Source organism: Sarcophilus harrisii, chromosome 2 (assembly GCF_902635505.1).
Source record: "Sarcophilus harrisii chromosome 2, mSarHar1.11, whole genome shotgun sequence".
Classification (NCBI taxonomy): domain Eukaryota; kingdom Metazoa; phylum Chordata; class Mammalia; order Dasyuromorphia; family Dasyuridae; genus Sarcophilus; species Sarcophilus harrisii.
The window spans coordinates 514,663,030-514,680,921 of record NC_045427.1 but is presented as its reverse complement, the minus strand read 5'-3'; the positions used below and the strand labels follow the sequence as shown (position 1 = coordinate 514,680,921).

The following is a 17,892-nucleotide window of genomic DNA, read 5'->3' as shown; positions in this document are numbered from 1 at the left end:
GAGCTTATATTCTTTTCTTATGAGAATAACCAAGATTGAAGGTGGGAAGATGGACCCAACTTTCAGCTTTCTTTGAGTAGGTTTTGGGGGGAAGAGAAGAAATTTGCTCACCTTCCCAGAGGAAGAACATCCAGGTGTGATGAAGATGGAGGCCTGAAGGGATGGGAACCCAGCTTCATTAAACTGCCCTATGTTCAGACTCGGGGCCCAGACAGCTGCTTCCTTGCTTCTTTTCCATTTCCAGCTACATTCAGTCAGCAAATACTAATTAAAAATCTACACACCTCATTCATGTGCTTCAGCAAACTGTACAAAGAAAAATGGTCTGCCTTCAAGGAACTTGAGAGAATAACAGGGAGAGTTTCTTCCTTTTCTGAGAGAGAATAGTATTAATGGGAAATTCCAAGTCCCCTATGTTCAAATACTTTCCAGCCTAATGCCTGAAATTCTAAAGCCTTAGGCTTTGAGTTTCGTCAACTGGAAAAACAGAATCCCAAAGCAGGAAAGGACCTAAGATGTCCCAAAGTTCCAGTCATAGCTGAAATAAGAATCTCCTCTATTGACATACCAAACAAATAGTCATTAGGCTATGCTTGAAAAACTCAAGGGAGTGGAAATCCACCACTTTCCAAGGCAGCTCATTCCAATTTTGGAGGAGTGGAGGGAACAAACAATTATTAAGCATCTCCTATATGCCAAGCATTGTGCTAAGTTTTTTTTTTTTTTTTTACTAATATTATCTCATTTAATCCTTCAATGCCATGATTAACCCCATATTACACTTGAGGAAACTGAAATTAAATGATTTGTCCAAGGTCACAAAACTAGTAAAGTCTGTCTGAAGAGAGTTTTGGAGGTGGGTCTTCTTGACCAGTACTGGAGTTCTATCTGTTCTATCCACTGGGCTACCTAGCAGCCACTTTATGGCTATTCCTCCCATATTGCACCTTTCCCCATTGCAGTTTCAATAAATAGTTGGAATAAGAAATTAAATTTTGAATTTTGCAAGGATTTGCAGAAGCTGCAGATAATATTCAAAGGCTAGCAGATGACAAAGTTTAGAAATTCAGAAAAGCATAAAATATGTGCATAATATCAACAAATTTTATTTTTTAATGACATAGCAATTCAGACTTTTTCTCTAGTATAGAGGGAAAGTCAAAAAAATTTAAGTGCATTTTTCAGATCTCCAGGGCACTGTACCCTTAATTCCCATAATAGAGAAGAGATAATTGAATTTTTTTTTTAAATTTTCCCTTATACCAGCTTTATATCTTTAGTTTTCCTTACATTTGCAACTTAGGTTTAGTGATTTAAAGATGGAAGGAATTTCTTGGAGGTCTCAGTTTCCTCATCTGTAAAATGAAGAAGTTGGACTAGATGACCTTTAATATCCCATTCCCTCATATTGTGGATGGAGAAGCTGAAACCCTATGAGGTGAGATACAATACCCAAAGTCACACTGGTTTTACATGACAAAGTTAGGATTGGAACCCAGACCAACTGACTCCAGATACCAGCCTCTGAGAGTAAACAGATTATATCAGATTCCTCTCCTACATGTCAATTCTTCAAATACTTGAAGAAAGTGATCATGTTCCCCACATATATCTATCTTATCTACTTCAGATTAAATGTCTCTAGTTCCTTCACTCAATCTTCAGGTGTCCTGATTTCCAAACCATGCATCATCCTAGTTACCTGCTTCTCTGGGGTTTCCAACTTACCAAAGGCTTTGTTCAATGTTGTCCCCAGGACTAAGAACAAAATACCCAACATACCTAAGCTGGACAAAAGCCAGTAGGACTGCCATTGTTTTCCTTCCTTTGGGATGCTCTATTGCTTTTAATGCCATCTAAGCTCAGAGTGTTTTATTTGTTTTGCCTGCTGTCTCAAGCTTGCAATCTCCTAAAAATCCTCAGATCTTTTCCAGTCAACCAGCAATTATCAGGAACCTCTTGTTTATTAATAAAAAAAAAAAAAAAAGAAAAAAACAGGACACAGAGATCTTTCTGTAAGTATATTTTGCATCCTGCAAGAAAGGATAGACTAGGGTGCCAAATCCAACACTAGAGAACAGAGAGTTTTGCAGTGACCTGCAGAGAGACAAAGGTATTAGACTTTCTGCCACTTCCCCCTGTGTTTAAACTAAAGGCTGATCTCCTTCCTAAAAGGTAAAAGGGCTGGAGGGTTGCCCAGTCACTCTCCAGACTCCTTTAAATAATTGAAGGGCTTTGAGATAAATGTAAAGTAGCACTCGATGCTTTTATACTTTAAGTAGGAAAGGAAGATCAGAAAGCAGGGAAAGGAGGGAAAGATCAGTAGGCATCTGTTAATTTGTTGTATTACAAATACAGTTGTGCTGTTACCTAGTACAATGTCTGGCACATAGCACTTAATAAATGTTTGTTGATTGATTGATATGAGTGTACTTGGTGAAGGAGAGGAAAGAAAGAGCACAGAAAGTTAAGGCCATATGTGCCTGCTCTATTTCCTTTGGGACTTTGCCTAAGTCACTTTTTATTTCTCTGAACTTCAGTTTTCTGAAAAATGAGAAAATTGGACTAGATTATAGCATGTGGCTTTGGAGTTAAAAGGTTCCTAAGGTCTAGAATAGATGATTTCTAAGGTTTCTTTCATTGTGATTCATGTTCCTGCCAAGGGATGATGCTTTCCAACCAAGAACTTTTCAAGTTTCTCTCTTCCCTTCATCCTAACTTCCAACCCAGTGGGTATTCATTAGCTGGGCTGTGTCATACACTCCTTGCTGGGTAATCAACTTCGAGAAACTGTATTCGAAAATACATCTGACATATGAACCCATGTCTGATTTTATTCATACTATGCTTGAGTTTCCTAGGATAGGACTGAGTACAAAGCAGGTGCTTCGTATATTTGTAGATTGTTTGATTTTCTCCGGAGGAAAGGGAAGAATGAAAAGGACCTTGGATGGGGAGGGCCAGGGCAAGGCGAGGTATCTCCATCTTCTATGTAGTACCTAAACAGGACATGGAGCAGTGTTCTGGAATCATGGTGCAGAAGTGAATAGGGAGAAGTGTGTGTATGAGAATGAGACCAGCCCTAGACAGCTCCCAGGTTCCATCTGTGTATTCTCAACAAGCTATGTTTAGAATCAGAAATGGTTTACAAACATCTGTCACAGGAATTGTAAAAAGGTTGGCAGTCTTTCTTCACTCTTTAATTCCAAGCCAGAGAGAGTGGGAGAAGGGAGAACGAAAAAGGGGGAAGAATAAAGAGATCAAAAGAGAGAGAATAAAAAGAAATCTGAGTTATTACCAGCTCCTGAATTTGCCTATTTCAGCAGTCCCTGTTTTATACAGATATTATCATAACACTAAGACCCCAGAATCATGCAAAAGAGTCCAGTTGGAAAGACTTGCCTTAACTGATGCTGAGTAAAGCAAGCAGAACCAGGAAAAGATTGTACACAGAAATAGCAAGATTATGTAATGATCAACTATGATTAGCTCTTCTCAGCAATACAGTGATCCAAGGCAATTCCAATAGATTTTAGATGAAAAATGCTATCCACATTTAGAGAGAAAACTGTGGAGATTGAATGCAAATAAAAGCATAGTATTTTCATGTTTTTTTTTCTTTTTTGTGGCTTTTCCCTTTTGTTCTGATTTTTCTCTCTCAACATGACTCATGTGGAAATATGTAAAAAGTGAATGTATAACCCCAATTTTTTTTTAAAGAGGTTAAAATAACTATGGCTCACACTCAATAGCATCCCCATGGCATTTAGAATAGTGATGCCGCCCAACTTGGTTGAGCCAAAGCTGACCACTGATAAGAAGTGATTATTGAATGACCAACATAAATGGGAATAGCAACATTTTTTTTCCCCTGTTTTGAAAGAAACAGTCCAGGAAGAAAAGTTGTGAAATAAGACCAAGAATTACTCATCAGTGGGCTGGTAAACCTAGGCCTTTTCTGCATGGTTTTGTTAACTCCTGAGTACAATTCTCCCCAGTATCTGAGGGTGACACTAAGTGCAATTTAACTTAAAAGGAAACCTAATTTTAATTTAATAATTACATAGAAGGGCTTTAACTACATTTATAATCATATGCATGAGCAAAGGACCATGTTTGTGAATTTTTAGGCAATTTTTGAATTTCAAATGTTATCACCGTTCCCTTGAAAGTTAAACACATTTATCTTCTTTTTCTGTCTGTGCATGCAACACACACATACCCCACAGAAACACTGGACCAAAAGTCGGTTGAAGCAAGGGGCCTGGATAGATCATAGCCTTAATTCTACAATTTTACCTTTTAAGACCAGTTTCTTTGAAAATAAATTGAGGAGTTTGGACAAGACAACAAAATCCAAATCCCAGAGAGATCAATGGCTAGAGGTTCCTTACCTCATTTTGGTAGGCTGTTCCTGGGTCCATGGGCTATGCAGCCAGTCCTTAGGATGTAAGAAACTGGGCAATTAACCTGGGCCTCATGATTGGGGGATTGTCAGGGTGAAAGGGTAAGGAAGCAGGTAAATCCCTCAGGGTGTCATGTGGGAGACAGGACTAACTGCTGGAATTTAAAAAAAAAAAAAATCCAAGATTGTTTATACTTAGAGAACATGGAGAATGCCTCCCCATCTTCCCTTTCTCCCTATAGGCCATCTGAGTTGCATATCAGTTTTGTGGGTAGGTATTGTTTTCCCTTTTCCCAAAGGCAGCCCCAATCCAAGATTTATTCAGCTGCTATTTTAACTTAATGAGGAGAATGGAGAAAGATGAGAGACAGATTTTTAGCCCTTGAAGGCTGATCTTGACACCTATGTAGAAAAATATTGTAGTAGGGTTATGGGGTACCACCCCCTGCAATAGTCCTAGGTTTACTGAAGGATCTGGGGGGGGGGGGGAGAACCCTACTCTAGTATTTATCTCTAGGGTCTCCAATTTAACTCTGCTTTAGGGCACATAATGGACAAATAGCTGGCCTTAGAGTCAAGAAGACCCAAGTTCAAATCCGACTTATACATCTCACTAATTGAGCAACCCTGGACTAGTTAATTCATTTGTTTGCCTCAGTTTCTTAACATGTAAAATGGGAATAATAGCACCTACCTCCCAGGGTGGTTGTGAGGATCAAATGAGATAATTATAAAGCACTTACATGTGTCTGTCCGAAAGCAGGAACTATACAAATGTTAGGTATTATTATGAGGCAGAAGCAGCCTAACATGATGGACAAAGGGTCAGACCATCAAATTAGAAAGATCTGGTTTAAGTACAGCTTCTGAAACACCAAATTACTTAAAAGTCATGGGAAAGTCACAACTTTTAAGCACTTCCAGGCAATCAGGTTAGATAGTTGCTCAACTTCATCCTAGTAAGTTTCTGCTTCTGAGATCTTTCTTTCCATAACTGCTTTTGCTGACAGTATCACCCCACCAAGGGGCTTTTCATCTGTGCCTTCTGTTAAATGGGAATGATCTTTGAGGTGACTGACAGAATCTATTTTCAGTTTGCCCTCTGGGTCCAATGGACCTTAGAAAGTTTTCATTTGATTTCTTCAAATGTTTTCTTCCCCTTTCTCCCCCTTCTCTTCCCCCCCCCCCCACTTTGGTTTTCAGGAAGACTATTAAATCTTAAATTTTCCCTCCTTAAACTATTTTCCAGGTAGGTTGTTTTTGAGTCAATACCTTCACTTTTTTCTATTTTTTAAAAAGTCTTTTGAGTTTATTCTAATATTTCTCATCTCCTTGAGCCATTGAACTGCTTGCTCCATTCTAATTTTCAGGGAGTCCACTACATGGGTAAAAGTTTCTATCATCTATTCCAAGTTATTTATTCTCTTTCCAATTCTTTTCTCATTTCTTATTCCCTGTTTCATTTTATTATTTTTTTCCCTAGCCACTCTTGGAATCTTTGTGGTTAGATAATTTTTCCCTACCTCTGCTATCTCTTATGGAATTAACTCCCTTCTGGATTTATATTGTGCTCCCCAACTTAGTTTAGTGTTTTCTTCTGTTTACTCCCTATGCACTTTCCTATTTCCCAGACTCTGTGCCAAGTACAGATTCTGGCCTCTCCCACACTTGGATGGTACAGGTCCTGTCTGATCGCTTCTTTTATTTCTCGGACTTAACTTTTAACTCCTATTTCCCTTGGTGTGCCTAAGATCAGTGTTGGCAGTAATCCTCGAGAACACCTTAAGGTGGTTTTTTTAGTCCCTGGCATGAGATATTTACAACCATTACCTCTTGGGATTTCTTGGTCATAATTCAGCCCTATTCCCTTTTAAATTTTTGCTTGAATATGTCTAAGGGTGTATTATGGAGAAAGAAGAGAAATGACATCTGGGTAAGACAATAAATAGAAAAATTTTATATAGACATTAATATTAAATATTAGAAAGACATATTGACACATAGATGTTATTACATATTAGAAACAAGTGGAGATTGTAGAGATGGAGAGCAAGAGCGAAAGAGATAGGGAGAGGGAGAGGGAGCTAGCTGAGTTCTTTATCATATCACCAATTATTTCAACTGGTGGTTTGGATGATCTTTGCCTGATCCACTAAGATACCAAATAGGATTAGAGATGTTGTAATCTTCTGAGAGGAAAAAGGGCTCTTCCATCCAACTTGGGTATCTTAGTTTCAACAGACTGATAGCATAGTGACAGGCAACCTCTAACAAGTCTTTAAATGCATGTAGCAGTTTATTCAAGCTTCTGAATATTTTTGAGCTAAGCAGCCAGAAATTGAGACAGGTAGGTAGCCCATTACTCAGAGAACTGGCATAAGATTCAAAAATATCACCTTAGGCATTTCCTAGCTGTGGAATTCTGGGACACAACTGCTATTCCTCAATTTCTCCACTTGTAAAATGAGGGGATTGGACAAGATCTTCAAAGTTCTCTTCTAGAGATGACAATGATTATGGATAAGGAAAATAAAATCCAGGGAAATGACTAGTTCAAAATTACAAAGCAAGTAGAGATTACTGCATATTGCTTGGATGCTTCTTGAGTTTGATAAACAACCTATTCTCATTCCTCTCTCTGGGATGTCTTTTTTTTGGATCCCAAATCCTCTTCCAAGGCCCCTCAGGGCACACACAGCTTAGCTTCATAGAGTACTGTGTTACCATGGCTATTAACACTTCTACCTACTACATTTGGTCTCTCATAAGCAAAACCCCCAGATTGCTCCTTAAGCTGATCAATAAAGTTGCTCTTTTAAGGACTTGAGTCTTTTTTTTTTAATTTTTAAAAGTTTATTAAGTTGTTTGGAAGAGGGAAAGCCAAAATTGGTGGTCCACGCCTCTAAACCTGAGGGTTCATTTTTAAGAGATGAAACCTGGGTTTCATTTTTATATTTACATTTTTTTCCCTCTAATCTACCCATACCCAACTATCCCAATACAGTTGAGTTATAAACAGCTCCACACAATCTGCTATGTATAGCATTATTGTATTTGCATTATCTCTTCCCACATCCAGCTATCACCAGTTTTTATGGACACTGTCTTCCCAAAGGATATGAGATTTTCCTAACTGTTGGTAACTTCAAGGTATGAATTTAAGTAGGCTTAGGTAGTTGAGCAATATGAACCTGAAACTATACTCTGTGCCCTAAGAAAACAATTAAATCCTAATGTTAATAACATAATAATTGCCCTTCTCATCCTCCATTCCTGCCCTTCAAAGTATCATCCCAAATTTAGAGATTTCTTCCTGATAAAGGTCAATTCTTAGAATGGAACAATGTGTATAAAATATGTAGTGTGAAGGTAATTTGAGACATCCCTCCCCGCCCCCCCAAACTGTTTTAAAGCACTAATTGGTACACAAGTCAATTAAAACACATCAAACAAACCTTTAAATATTAGACTTTTAAAAATATAAAAACAGCTCATTACAATTACTTCTCATTTTTCTTTTCTTATTTTTTTTTTTTTTGTAAGAGTCAAGTCCCTTCCATCCTCTTCCTCCCTCATGGCAAACACCATGGAAAGGCAATGGCTAAACATTTGGAATACAAAGAGGCGCAGAAAAGTACAGCTCCCCCTTATAGCAACAGAGAAAGGTCCATAACACCCACCTCTTCATCCTTTTAATTACATATAGAATGTTTTGCCCTACAAAGAACTTTTAATTTTTAAGACAGGTAGTTTTCATCATACCCCATCCCCTAGTTCCTTTTGACCAGATTGAATCAAAAATTAAAAAATAATCCATAAAAATGTCGTATAAAAATTCTCTTCCATATGCTACATCACTGGGTGAGCCCATCTTCTACACAAGGACTCACATGGCCATTAGCGTCATCTTCTTAAAAAAAAAAAAAAAAATCAAAACAAAAATGAAAAACAATCAAAACTCATTTTGGTACAAAAAGTGGCAATAGTAGACCCAAGACAGGCTGTTTCCAATTTCAATCCATTGAAGCCAGTCACCAAAGTGACTGACTGTTAGGAGCCTACTGACCTTTCACATGTACCCTCGGAAGCCAATAAATTCCCTCCCCCCCCCCTTGAGAAATGGAGGAAACAGTGGTTGGGAGAGGGTTAAGAAGATGCAGTTAAAAAGACCATCCATTCTAATTCTTAATTTTTATTCAAATACAAAAAAAAAAAAAAAAAAAAAAACGAAGAAAGAAAGAAAAAACATACATTAGTTGCTATTTTCTCTGGTAGCTCCCTGAGCTGAGTTTGCTATGCTTCCTTTGAGATTACTCCTTTTACAGGCTGTGTCCAAAGATTAAAAGGGGCTGGAGCAGGAGTTTGCTGGGACTTTCTAGTATCTCCAAAACATCCAAAAAGAAAGGGGGAAAAAAAGAAAAAGAACAAATCCATAGAAAATTGGATTGTTTCTGCTGATGCTCTATTGGTAGCTGGCATCCCGACCCAACATCCTGTCAGCCCATACAGTGTTCAAACATTTGACTCACACACTGCACAATTCACATGTACAACAGGAAGAACAATGCTGACCAGAGGATGCCTTTTGTTCAATCTGGTTACCAGCTGTGGATCCAAAGGGGCTTTTTTTTCCCCTCCCTAACTGGTCCGGTTCCCCACCCCCAACCCCCTTGCTCCCATGACCCCTCCCCTCCTCCCTCCCAAATAGGAACTTCTTAAGAAAAAAAAAAAATAAAATAAAATAAGCCACCACCATCAGTGGATTACAATTACAGCAGACAAAATACACAGCTAGTGTACCAAGTAGGAAGGAGTCTTCCTTTTTCCCTCTTGTCCAGTCTTATTTATTTGTCCATTATTTACATTTTTCACAAGTCTTGTGCACTGCACAATTGGGGGAGGGGGGAAGCATCCCCTTAAAAAAAAAAAGGCCATCCACTACAGTGCCACTGAAGCGTAGACAAATGAGAACTGAATAAAAAGAAAGTGAAAGAAGGCATGATTTGTGAGGGTTTCCTTGGGTGCCAGAGCTGAAAACATCCAAATAAATCCATTTGCATCATCTGCCAGGGTTTTTAAGAGGGGAGGAGGGGGGAAAAATCTATCCAAGTTGCTGAAACGTATCAATCCATGCACATTAGTCCCAGACCGTGACGTGGCACATCCCCTCTCGGCTTGCCAGAGAAAAGGGCTCTGAATGCATGACTGCCTACGCTTCGCTCTCCCGACATCCTTCAGTGGGCTCCTGCCCATTGTATTGTCAGAGCTGGGGTCTGTTTTTCCCAGAGTTTGACAGCCCTGTTAGAATCCTTGTTTAGTAGATGACCTCATAAACTGTGGCCTTCTTGTCACCAGAGCCTGTTACAATGTATTTGTCATCCGCTGAAATGTCACAACTCAAGACAGATGAGGATTCTTTAGACTGGAGAGAGAAGGAGAACAAGGATTAGCGGGGAGGAGATGGAGAATGAGGTGGTTGGGGAGGGGGGGAGAGGAGAAGGAATGGAAATCGGATTACACTTTATTTTCTCAGTTGCTCAGTTTCAATGCAATATGAATGAAAACAAAAGCCTCTCTGGAGCTCCAATCTCTACCATTTTAAGGAAACTCAGTCATATCAGTCAATGAAAAAAACAAAAAAACCTCATCCAGAAATAGATACGATTCTCTGAAGAGCCAGGATCAGTTAATGCTTTCCACAAATACATTGCTTTTCACAAACTTACTTGATTTAAAAAAAAAAAAAAACTTCCTTCATCAAACTTGTCTGTACAAATATGGAAATATGTTTAAAAGAATTATACATGTATAACCTATACATGTTATATCATATTGCTTATTGTCTTGGAGAGAATAAAAGAGGAAGAATTTGGAAATCAAAATCTTACCAAAATGAATGTTGAATGTTGAAAACTATCCTTCCATATATTTGGAAAAACAAAATACTATTGAGGGGAAAAAAAAACTTGTCTAGAACAATTTTTCTTTGATTTTGAAGAGACAAGGCAAACCCAGCGTCTTAAAAGATTTATTATTCCCATGACAGATGATCAACTATTTGAACTTTTCCTAGTATTGTTCTAAAGTGGGAGGGGAAGGGGAGGAAAGAGGTAAGGGGGTATAGCCAGCTGCAGAGATGTGAAGGCTCCATGATATTGGTTGGGGGGAAAATACCTATATTTTACTAACCTCTACCTGAAATATATTATTTCTTTCAATTATCAATTTTTTTTAAAAAAATACTCTAATCTCCTTTGCTTTCAAAATCTTTCAGTGGCCTTTGGCCAATAGCAAGAGTTTTGGCTATTTATAGGAAATTCAATCTAAGGTTCCCCAAGTCAGTACAAATCCAAAAGGGACACTGCTTCAGGATATGCCAAAGGCAGAAAGTTGAGAAGAAAGGAAAAGGAAGGTACGTTCAGGGCTCTTCTGTTCTAAAATATCTGCGTGACTTATGAGTGACACATGAGTCACCTACAACAGCACTATGCTTCTTGAAGTTGGACCCATTTTTTTGCCCCCCCCATCAGGTAGGACGAGGAAGAAAGGCCACCATACCTGGAATATGCTAGCACCATATGGCGTTCTCCAGGCATTGAGAAGATTGTCTTTCCCAGTGCTCACGAACCATTTGCCTAAGTGATAAAAAGTGAGAAAAGGGTCAGTTTGGGGCAAATCCAGACATCTTGCCTCCCCCACTGCCTGCTCCAAAGGAAGCAAATATCTAGTATGTAAAAAAAAATCTTCTCATCAAAGAATTTCACAAGGGTATGTAGATGAAAACATGAGATAAAAAGGTAGGTTCTTCTTTCTTCAAAAAGAGAAGGCTGACTAGAGATAGCTAGGGAAATGAAAGTGTCAAGACTTTTTGATAAATGTATTCACGAGTTCATTTTTTTGTTTTTAAATATTAACACAATCAACTAGACCAGGTTACCCTTTTCTTCCTACAAAGGCAGCTGGGGACTATTGCAAGCAAGGAATGTCCATCAGTACACCCTGGCCTACAGCATCCACCAAACTTTGTAGTGTAGTAAAAAGATCACTGATCTTGAGAGTGAGAAGAACTTGGTGCTGCTACTTCTAGTCTTAGCTCTGCTGCTACTCACTCATGAACATCCCCCTTTCTAAGCCTTCCTTTCCTTATCTGCCAATCTCTAAGAACCTTTCTGATTGTAAAATGCCCAGGATTTCTCTATTGTTGTTGTCACCCTTGTGTTGCCATCAGTTCTCAACAACAATAAGGATTCTTCTATGAAGGGTTACCCAAGTTGTTGTTTTTTTTAATTTTTACATTCCAATATATAAAGGACCCCCCAAAAAAAAATTTATGCAAGAAATCCTGAACTTTTGCATAGTTTTCAAAAAAAAAAAAAAAAAAAAATATATATATATATATATATATATATATATATATATATGGTAATAACAAATTATAATGTGTCTCCTCTTGAATGTTTTGTTTCCTTTTCTTTTTGTATGTTTGTTTTTATTTGTGCCTTTTCCTTTTAAGTTTGCATTTCCCTGAGTTTCCAAGGATATGCTAGGATTATACATACCCATGAGCTTGTATAAACAAACACATGCAAACACATACAGTTTAAAAATAGGAGGCAGCCTAGGTCTTCATGAACTTGACTTTACAGATTAGAGTATAGGAGCAAAAAGGAACCTCAGAGCCAGAATCCAGCCTCTTTAGTTCTCAGATAAAGGAACTAAGCTGTGCAAGTCACACAGATAGTAAGTCTCAAGCTGGGATCTGACCTCTGGTCTTCTATCTCTCCCTCAACTAAACCAATATGACTTATTCACACAGATCAAATCAAGCCACCACTTTGGTCAGTGTCCTTCCTTCCTTCAAGGTCTCTTAGCTAAACTCAAGAGCCAACATTGGGCAAAGAAAGCCTTCTCCTGGCTAGGGTGGGTCTGATGGGTTATAAGAAAGAACTGCCAGTCAAGGAACCTCAAGGGCAGTCAGGGGTAGAGAGGAGATGACTAAGTGACACCCCTCCCCCCATTTCTTACCACAGTAGGCAAATTTCAAGGAGAGCACACAGCTCTCATGCAAGTGCAGCTGGTATTTATCTGGTTTGGTGTGATGCAACACTTCTACATTGCTGCTCTCCATGCCCACAGCCAGCCACTCCCCAGTGGGACAGTAGCCCAAGGAGAAGATCTTAAAGAGAAAAAGAGAAAATGAAAGGTTTTAATATTGAATATGATTGAGGTGTGTGGGCCACCAACTAGGTCACAAAGAGCCCCTTTTCACCATTAGTCCGACAAATATCTCCAAACTTATTTTTAAATAACACATATCTGGAATCCCTGTTATTCCTCCCTCCTCACCTCCAAACAGTCATCATTTGCCAAATAGATATCTTTCTTACATTTTGTACATGGCTGGCTGAAAAGCATCCCCCTCCCCTGAGTTTTGTAGTTGATGAGATGAGATGTTGTGGTTAAAATCTTCCTTCCTAGACAATTCCTATCATGAGAATTGGCAACATTATGCTGACAGGTTTAGAGCCACACCATATTCAAAAGGGAATGAAAGCTCTTGCTTAAATCTAATTTTCCTAAATTTGGAACATAATGAGAATCTGCCTTTAAGGCAGACTGTAAGGGACAGAGAGGTCATTTGTGGGGGAAATGGAGCAAGAGGAAAAGGGTTAAGAGCCTTCCCCATCAAGGTGATTCACTGAACAAAAACTCTAAGAACCTTAGTATGTTATAATCAGAAACAAAATTTCAAACCTAATTTTCAAAAAATTTCCCACTGTAATGTGCATTGATTTTAAGCCACTTGTTCTTTAAGGAATGGAAATAAGTTTTTTATATAGCATATGTGAGCCAAATTAAATCATCTCAAAGGGCAAAGAAGAGGTGAATATTAGGCATAAGGAAGTTGCAATGTAGTTCAATGATGACCTATATTTAAGAAATGATCAAAGGGAACAGGTATCATTAAGGAAATGTGTGATTGGAAAGTAGAATGGTCATAAGATGAGAGGGAAATATTAACACAAAGATAAGTTAAGGGTCAAGTGTTTCTCAACAATACTTATATTTATACATGTTTTCCATATACACATTTACAATTTCCCAGTAATAGTGATGTCACATGCACAAAAGGGTGTGTGTGTATTTCAATAAATCTGTGATCACCAGCTCTATCTTTCCCAGGTACCAGTGAACCAACTGACTTTCTACCTGCTGACTATCATCAAATGGCCGGACTACCACCTTTTTCAATAGAGAAAATACCCACCTCTTCTGGGATCACAGATTGCCATCTACATTCAATGTGTTTGTAATATCATCAGCATGAGGAAAAGGGATATATGTATGATAAATGCACACACACACACACACACATACACACACACACACACATATATATATATATATATATATATATATATATATATATATAAACATAAGAGACAACTTTATGTTGTCTCTTGAAGGAAGGAAGAGAAAAAAGGTTCCAAAGAATGAGAACATTGTGAGGGACTTGGACACTCACCTGGGAAGTGAAATCATGTTGCTGTAGTTGTCTACCTTCCCTCAGGTCCCAGGATCGGACTGTGTTGTCTAAACCACCTGTCCACAACTTTGTGCCATCGTGGGAAATATCTATACAGCTGGCACCATCTGTGTGGCCCTGAAATTGCCTGCAGTACATAAAGAGAGAGAGAAGTGAGGAAGAGGAAAGAAACCCACCTTAGGGATCACAGAATGTGAGACTTCGAAGGAAATCTAGGGATGATAATTAGTTCAACCTCTAAGGGATTGGTTCAAGACTAAGCTGTTCAGATCGGAGAGCTGGAATTCACCAAACTCAGGTTTCCTGACCGAGTCTAGCATTTCAGTCTACTTCACCACCTGGCCAAGTTAGCTTTGGAGCTTCTAGGACATGATACCCACCCAAAGCAATACATTTACAGTGTATCAATTCCACACAGAAAGCAGCCCCAGAGGCTGCCTCTTTCACTTCTGAACAGCTTTCATTTTTTGAAATAATCTTCCTTCCATTTGAATAATATCTGCAAGCTAGACTCCCAGATTTAGAATTTGAGGGGATCTGAGAGGTACAAACTGCAAACCGTACTATGAAATGGGAGTTTATGCATTTTAAATATTTAAATATTATCATGAGAAAGGCTCCATAGGCTTCACCAGCCTGCCAAAAGGCATCCAGAACATAGTGAAGAACCCTCTGCTTCAGCCTAGTCCATCTATCCAATGCACCCAGAACACACACCATAGGCATTCTGGCCTCTGTACCTTGGCCATTCCTACATGATGATACATATTATTCCTCCCATCTAGAATATCCTTTTTCCCAATCCTCCACCTGACCTCCACTTTGCTGAACAGAATCCTCAAGTCCTAGCTTAAAAAATTTTCACCTTTATTGAAACTTTTCCTGACCATCCCAAACTGCCAGAATACTTTTAATCTACTCTGTAGCATTTTACAGCAAAACTCTGTATTCCGTTTTCTTGCATATCCATAAGACAGTAAGTTCCTTCATACTTTGAGTCCCTACCATAATTACTTATAAATTTAGTTGTTCTTCCCCCAACAACAACAAAAAACTGGACATTATATAATAATATATTATATTATATATAAAAAATGTAATAATAATAATAATAATATATGGTACCTGAAACCAAGAACCATGTAGTTAAATTAAGTTTTTTTTTTTGTTTTTTTTTTTTTAAATGAGGCATTTGGGGTAGGAGAGCTTGTCTATGCTAGCACAATCTAATTCCTGTCCTTACCTGACCAGGGTTTGGTTGTGAAGGTCCCAAACAGCAATATTCCCATCACTGCAACAGGAGAAACAAACTTTGGCATCAGGGCTGATGGCCAGAGCATAGCAGGCTGGGGCGGAGGATGTCAGCTCAGCTTTGATTCTGGGTGTTGGGGACGCCAGGTCCCAGATGGTCAGCGTGCTGGCTTCCCCACCCACAATGAGCGTACGACCGTCGGGAAGGAGCTTGCAGGAGCGGATGTAGTTATCTCGGTTCTGGAGAAAGGAGGGTAAAATATTAGCAACTTGGGCTCCTTCCTCCAGGATCATGATATTGAAAATTAGAATTCCCATCACCTTTATGAAAACTCACTGCTGCTTTATTTGCTCTCCCACTCAACCTTCTACCTTTGCTGTCTACCATTCAATAAATATTTGTAAAAGGCACACGCTTGTCCCATCTCCACCCCCACGTCCCCAGCACATTGGGAAGGGCAAAGAAAGGCAGCCTTTTTCCAAAATCAAAATAGGAGTTCCTTACAGCAATATTTCTTTTCCTCCCTCCCTTCTTTGTTAATTAAAAACCTACCTATATGCTAGAGATAAAAAAAAAAGGTGGTGGTTGGGAGGGGGGGGGCGGGGAGATACAGTCTCTGATTTCAAGGAGTTTATTGGGAAGACATGCTAAATTGGATGAGTTCAGAGAAAGGAATAAGCATGATAAGCAGGCTGAGTTAATTAGGGAGAGATTGTGTATAGAAAGAGGCTGTGTGTTCTTAGCAAACAGAAGAAAAAAATGCCTCCTGGCCACACCAGGCTTATATTTTAAAGAGTTCCTTACCAGGCAGTCAAGCTGAGAAATGGGACTTTTGCTTCCTGGTTGACTGATGTCCCAGATTTTCACACATCCTTTGCCTCCAGTGTAGACATGCCGGGTAGGGTTGCTGATGGTCACAGCACATACCACTTCCCCATGGCTTAGCGTGTTGATCTGTCGTGCGTGCCGAGGAATCCCAGGCCCTGCCAGTGCATCATGGGGAAAGGGCACTGGCTGCATCTGGCCATCAGCGCTCACATGAAAAGAATAAGCCCTGAAAGAAGGGGGAACCAAGGATTCAGGGATCAGATCAAGATCAAAAATTGCCATCACCTTATTCCCATACCCGCATCTTAGGGTTCTGACTTTTGGGGTTATTTTGGGAGAGAAAAAGGTGGAAGACTGGGGGGAGAGGGAAATTATTCCTCTTCTGGGTATTTATACATAGATACATAAAGTACAATGTGCTGATTGTTTTTCAGCTAACGTCCAGAAAACTTATCAACCAGTATGGTAATAAAGTAATTTTAACTACCCACTTTCAATTAGCTCAGTATAAGTTATTTATTCACTTTAGGAATTATTTATTGCAGAATTTTTTCTTTTTCCTCCCCCATACACTTGTTGTCCTGTGCACCCATTCTTTAAAGGACAACTCAAATAGATAAAGTTTTCATTCCTCATTCCCCCACACACACACCCATATGGGAATTGGTAATGACCTTTCTCCCCCATTCACTTAGAGTTTATAAAGCATTGCTTTGTACTGTTCTAAATCTACTTATCATATCATGTCATATCTAATATTATAGTTACTGGTGGCTTTATCTTATTTCCATTCCAGCTTTTACAAACAAAACAACACACTAAAGTTTTGAGATGCTTCTCAGTAGATAGGTCAGAGTTTCCCAAGCTCCTGGGCACCCAGAATAAGCTGACCTCTCAGCACTTGCGGAGTTTGGTTTTATTCTCTGAATTTTTCTGAAGCTAAAGACACAAGTCAATCCTGTGGCCCTTTCATGTTCAGAGAATGTGAAACTTAGAACTAACTGGACTAATACTAATACGCTCCTAAATACCCGACCTCTGCCATGTGGTTTTCTCGGAATAAAAAGGAATGGCCAGCACCTAGATTAATCTTTTCTCCTTTCCCTTTCTGCACCTAGGATTGGGTATAGGGGACAGGAGACATCAGCTGCATTTGGGGCCACATCTCTTAAAACTGGAACATGGAGCAATAGCAAGAGGACCCAACTACTAGTCCTAGCTAGGCAGTGTGTTGTGTATGTGTGTGTTTTGGTGGTGGGGTAGGGGTGTGAACAAATCACTCACTTCCCTTTTCACTGCTTAGTGTTTCCTCTATTTAAAAATTATCAAGATGATCTCTAAGGTCCCTCCCCAGATCATTAAAAAAAAAAAATCTCTCCAGTTTGGAAGGGGGTGGCCTAGTTTTTCCTGACACTGACTCTTGGTACCCTAATCAGAGTTCAAATGCCACCCTGGGCCCAATGAAGTTTATTAAAAGGCAGAAGCTTACGGTTTTCCTCCAGGAATGGAAGCAAGGCTTGAGGGCAGGCCAGTGGCCCTCATCGGGGGGTGGGGATCAAAACCAACCTGTAAAACCAACACAAAGCATTAAACTTCAGTGAAAATCACACTACCTCACATTGTAGAGCATTTAAACATTTCAAATTCTTTTCACATTTGTTACCTGATCAAGCCTTAAAATCACCCCTGGGCTAGATGGGGCAAATATTAATGTCCCTGCCCTGTTTAATAAATGAGGAAATTTGAGCCCCAGAAAGTCAGTGACTTGTCTAAAGTCATATGGACAATTAGTAGTAAGACTAAGATCACAATCCAAGACTAGGAGCCCAGCACCTTTTCTAGTTAATACCAACTTGCCTT

The 17,892-nt window shown here is 39.2% G+C and overlaps 1 protein-coding gene across 7 annotated transcripts in view; it reads right to left on the bottom strand.

The window, feature by feature from the left end:
* Nucleotides 1-6,782: 6,782 nt before the first annotated feature.
* TLE3 (TLE family member 3, transcriptional corepressor) overlaps nucleotides 6,783-17,892 on the bottom strand; it is a 59,620-nt gene continuing 48,510 nt past the window's right edge. For all 7 annotated transcript variants that reach the window (XM_023498377.2, XM_023498384.2, XM_012543665.3 and 4 more), the window contains exons 14-20: nucleotides 17,522-17,598; nucleotides 16,009-16,258; nucleotides 15,196-15,443; nucleotides 13,932-14,079; nucleotides 12,431-12,581; nucleotides 10,964-11,040; nucleotides 6,783-9,827 (exon numbers count right to left, since the gene is read on the bottom strand). In XM_023498377.2, the coding sequence (XP_023354145.1) occupies nucleotides 9,720-9,827; nucleotides 10,964-11,040; nucleotides 12,431-12,581; nucleotides 13,932-14,079; nucleotides 15,196-15,443; nucleotides 16,009-16,258; nucleotides 17,522-17,598 (1,059 nt within the window). In that variant the 3' untranslated portion in view covers nucleotides 6,783-9,719. The remainder of the gene's footprint in view (nucleotides 9,828-10,963; nucleotides 11,041-12,430; nucleotides 12,582-13,931; nucleotides 14,080-15,195; nucleotides 15,444-16,008; nucleotides 16,259-17,521; nucleotides 17,599-17,892) is intronic.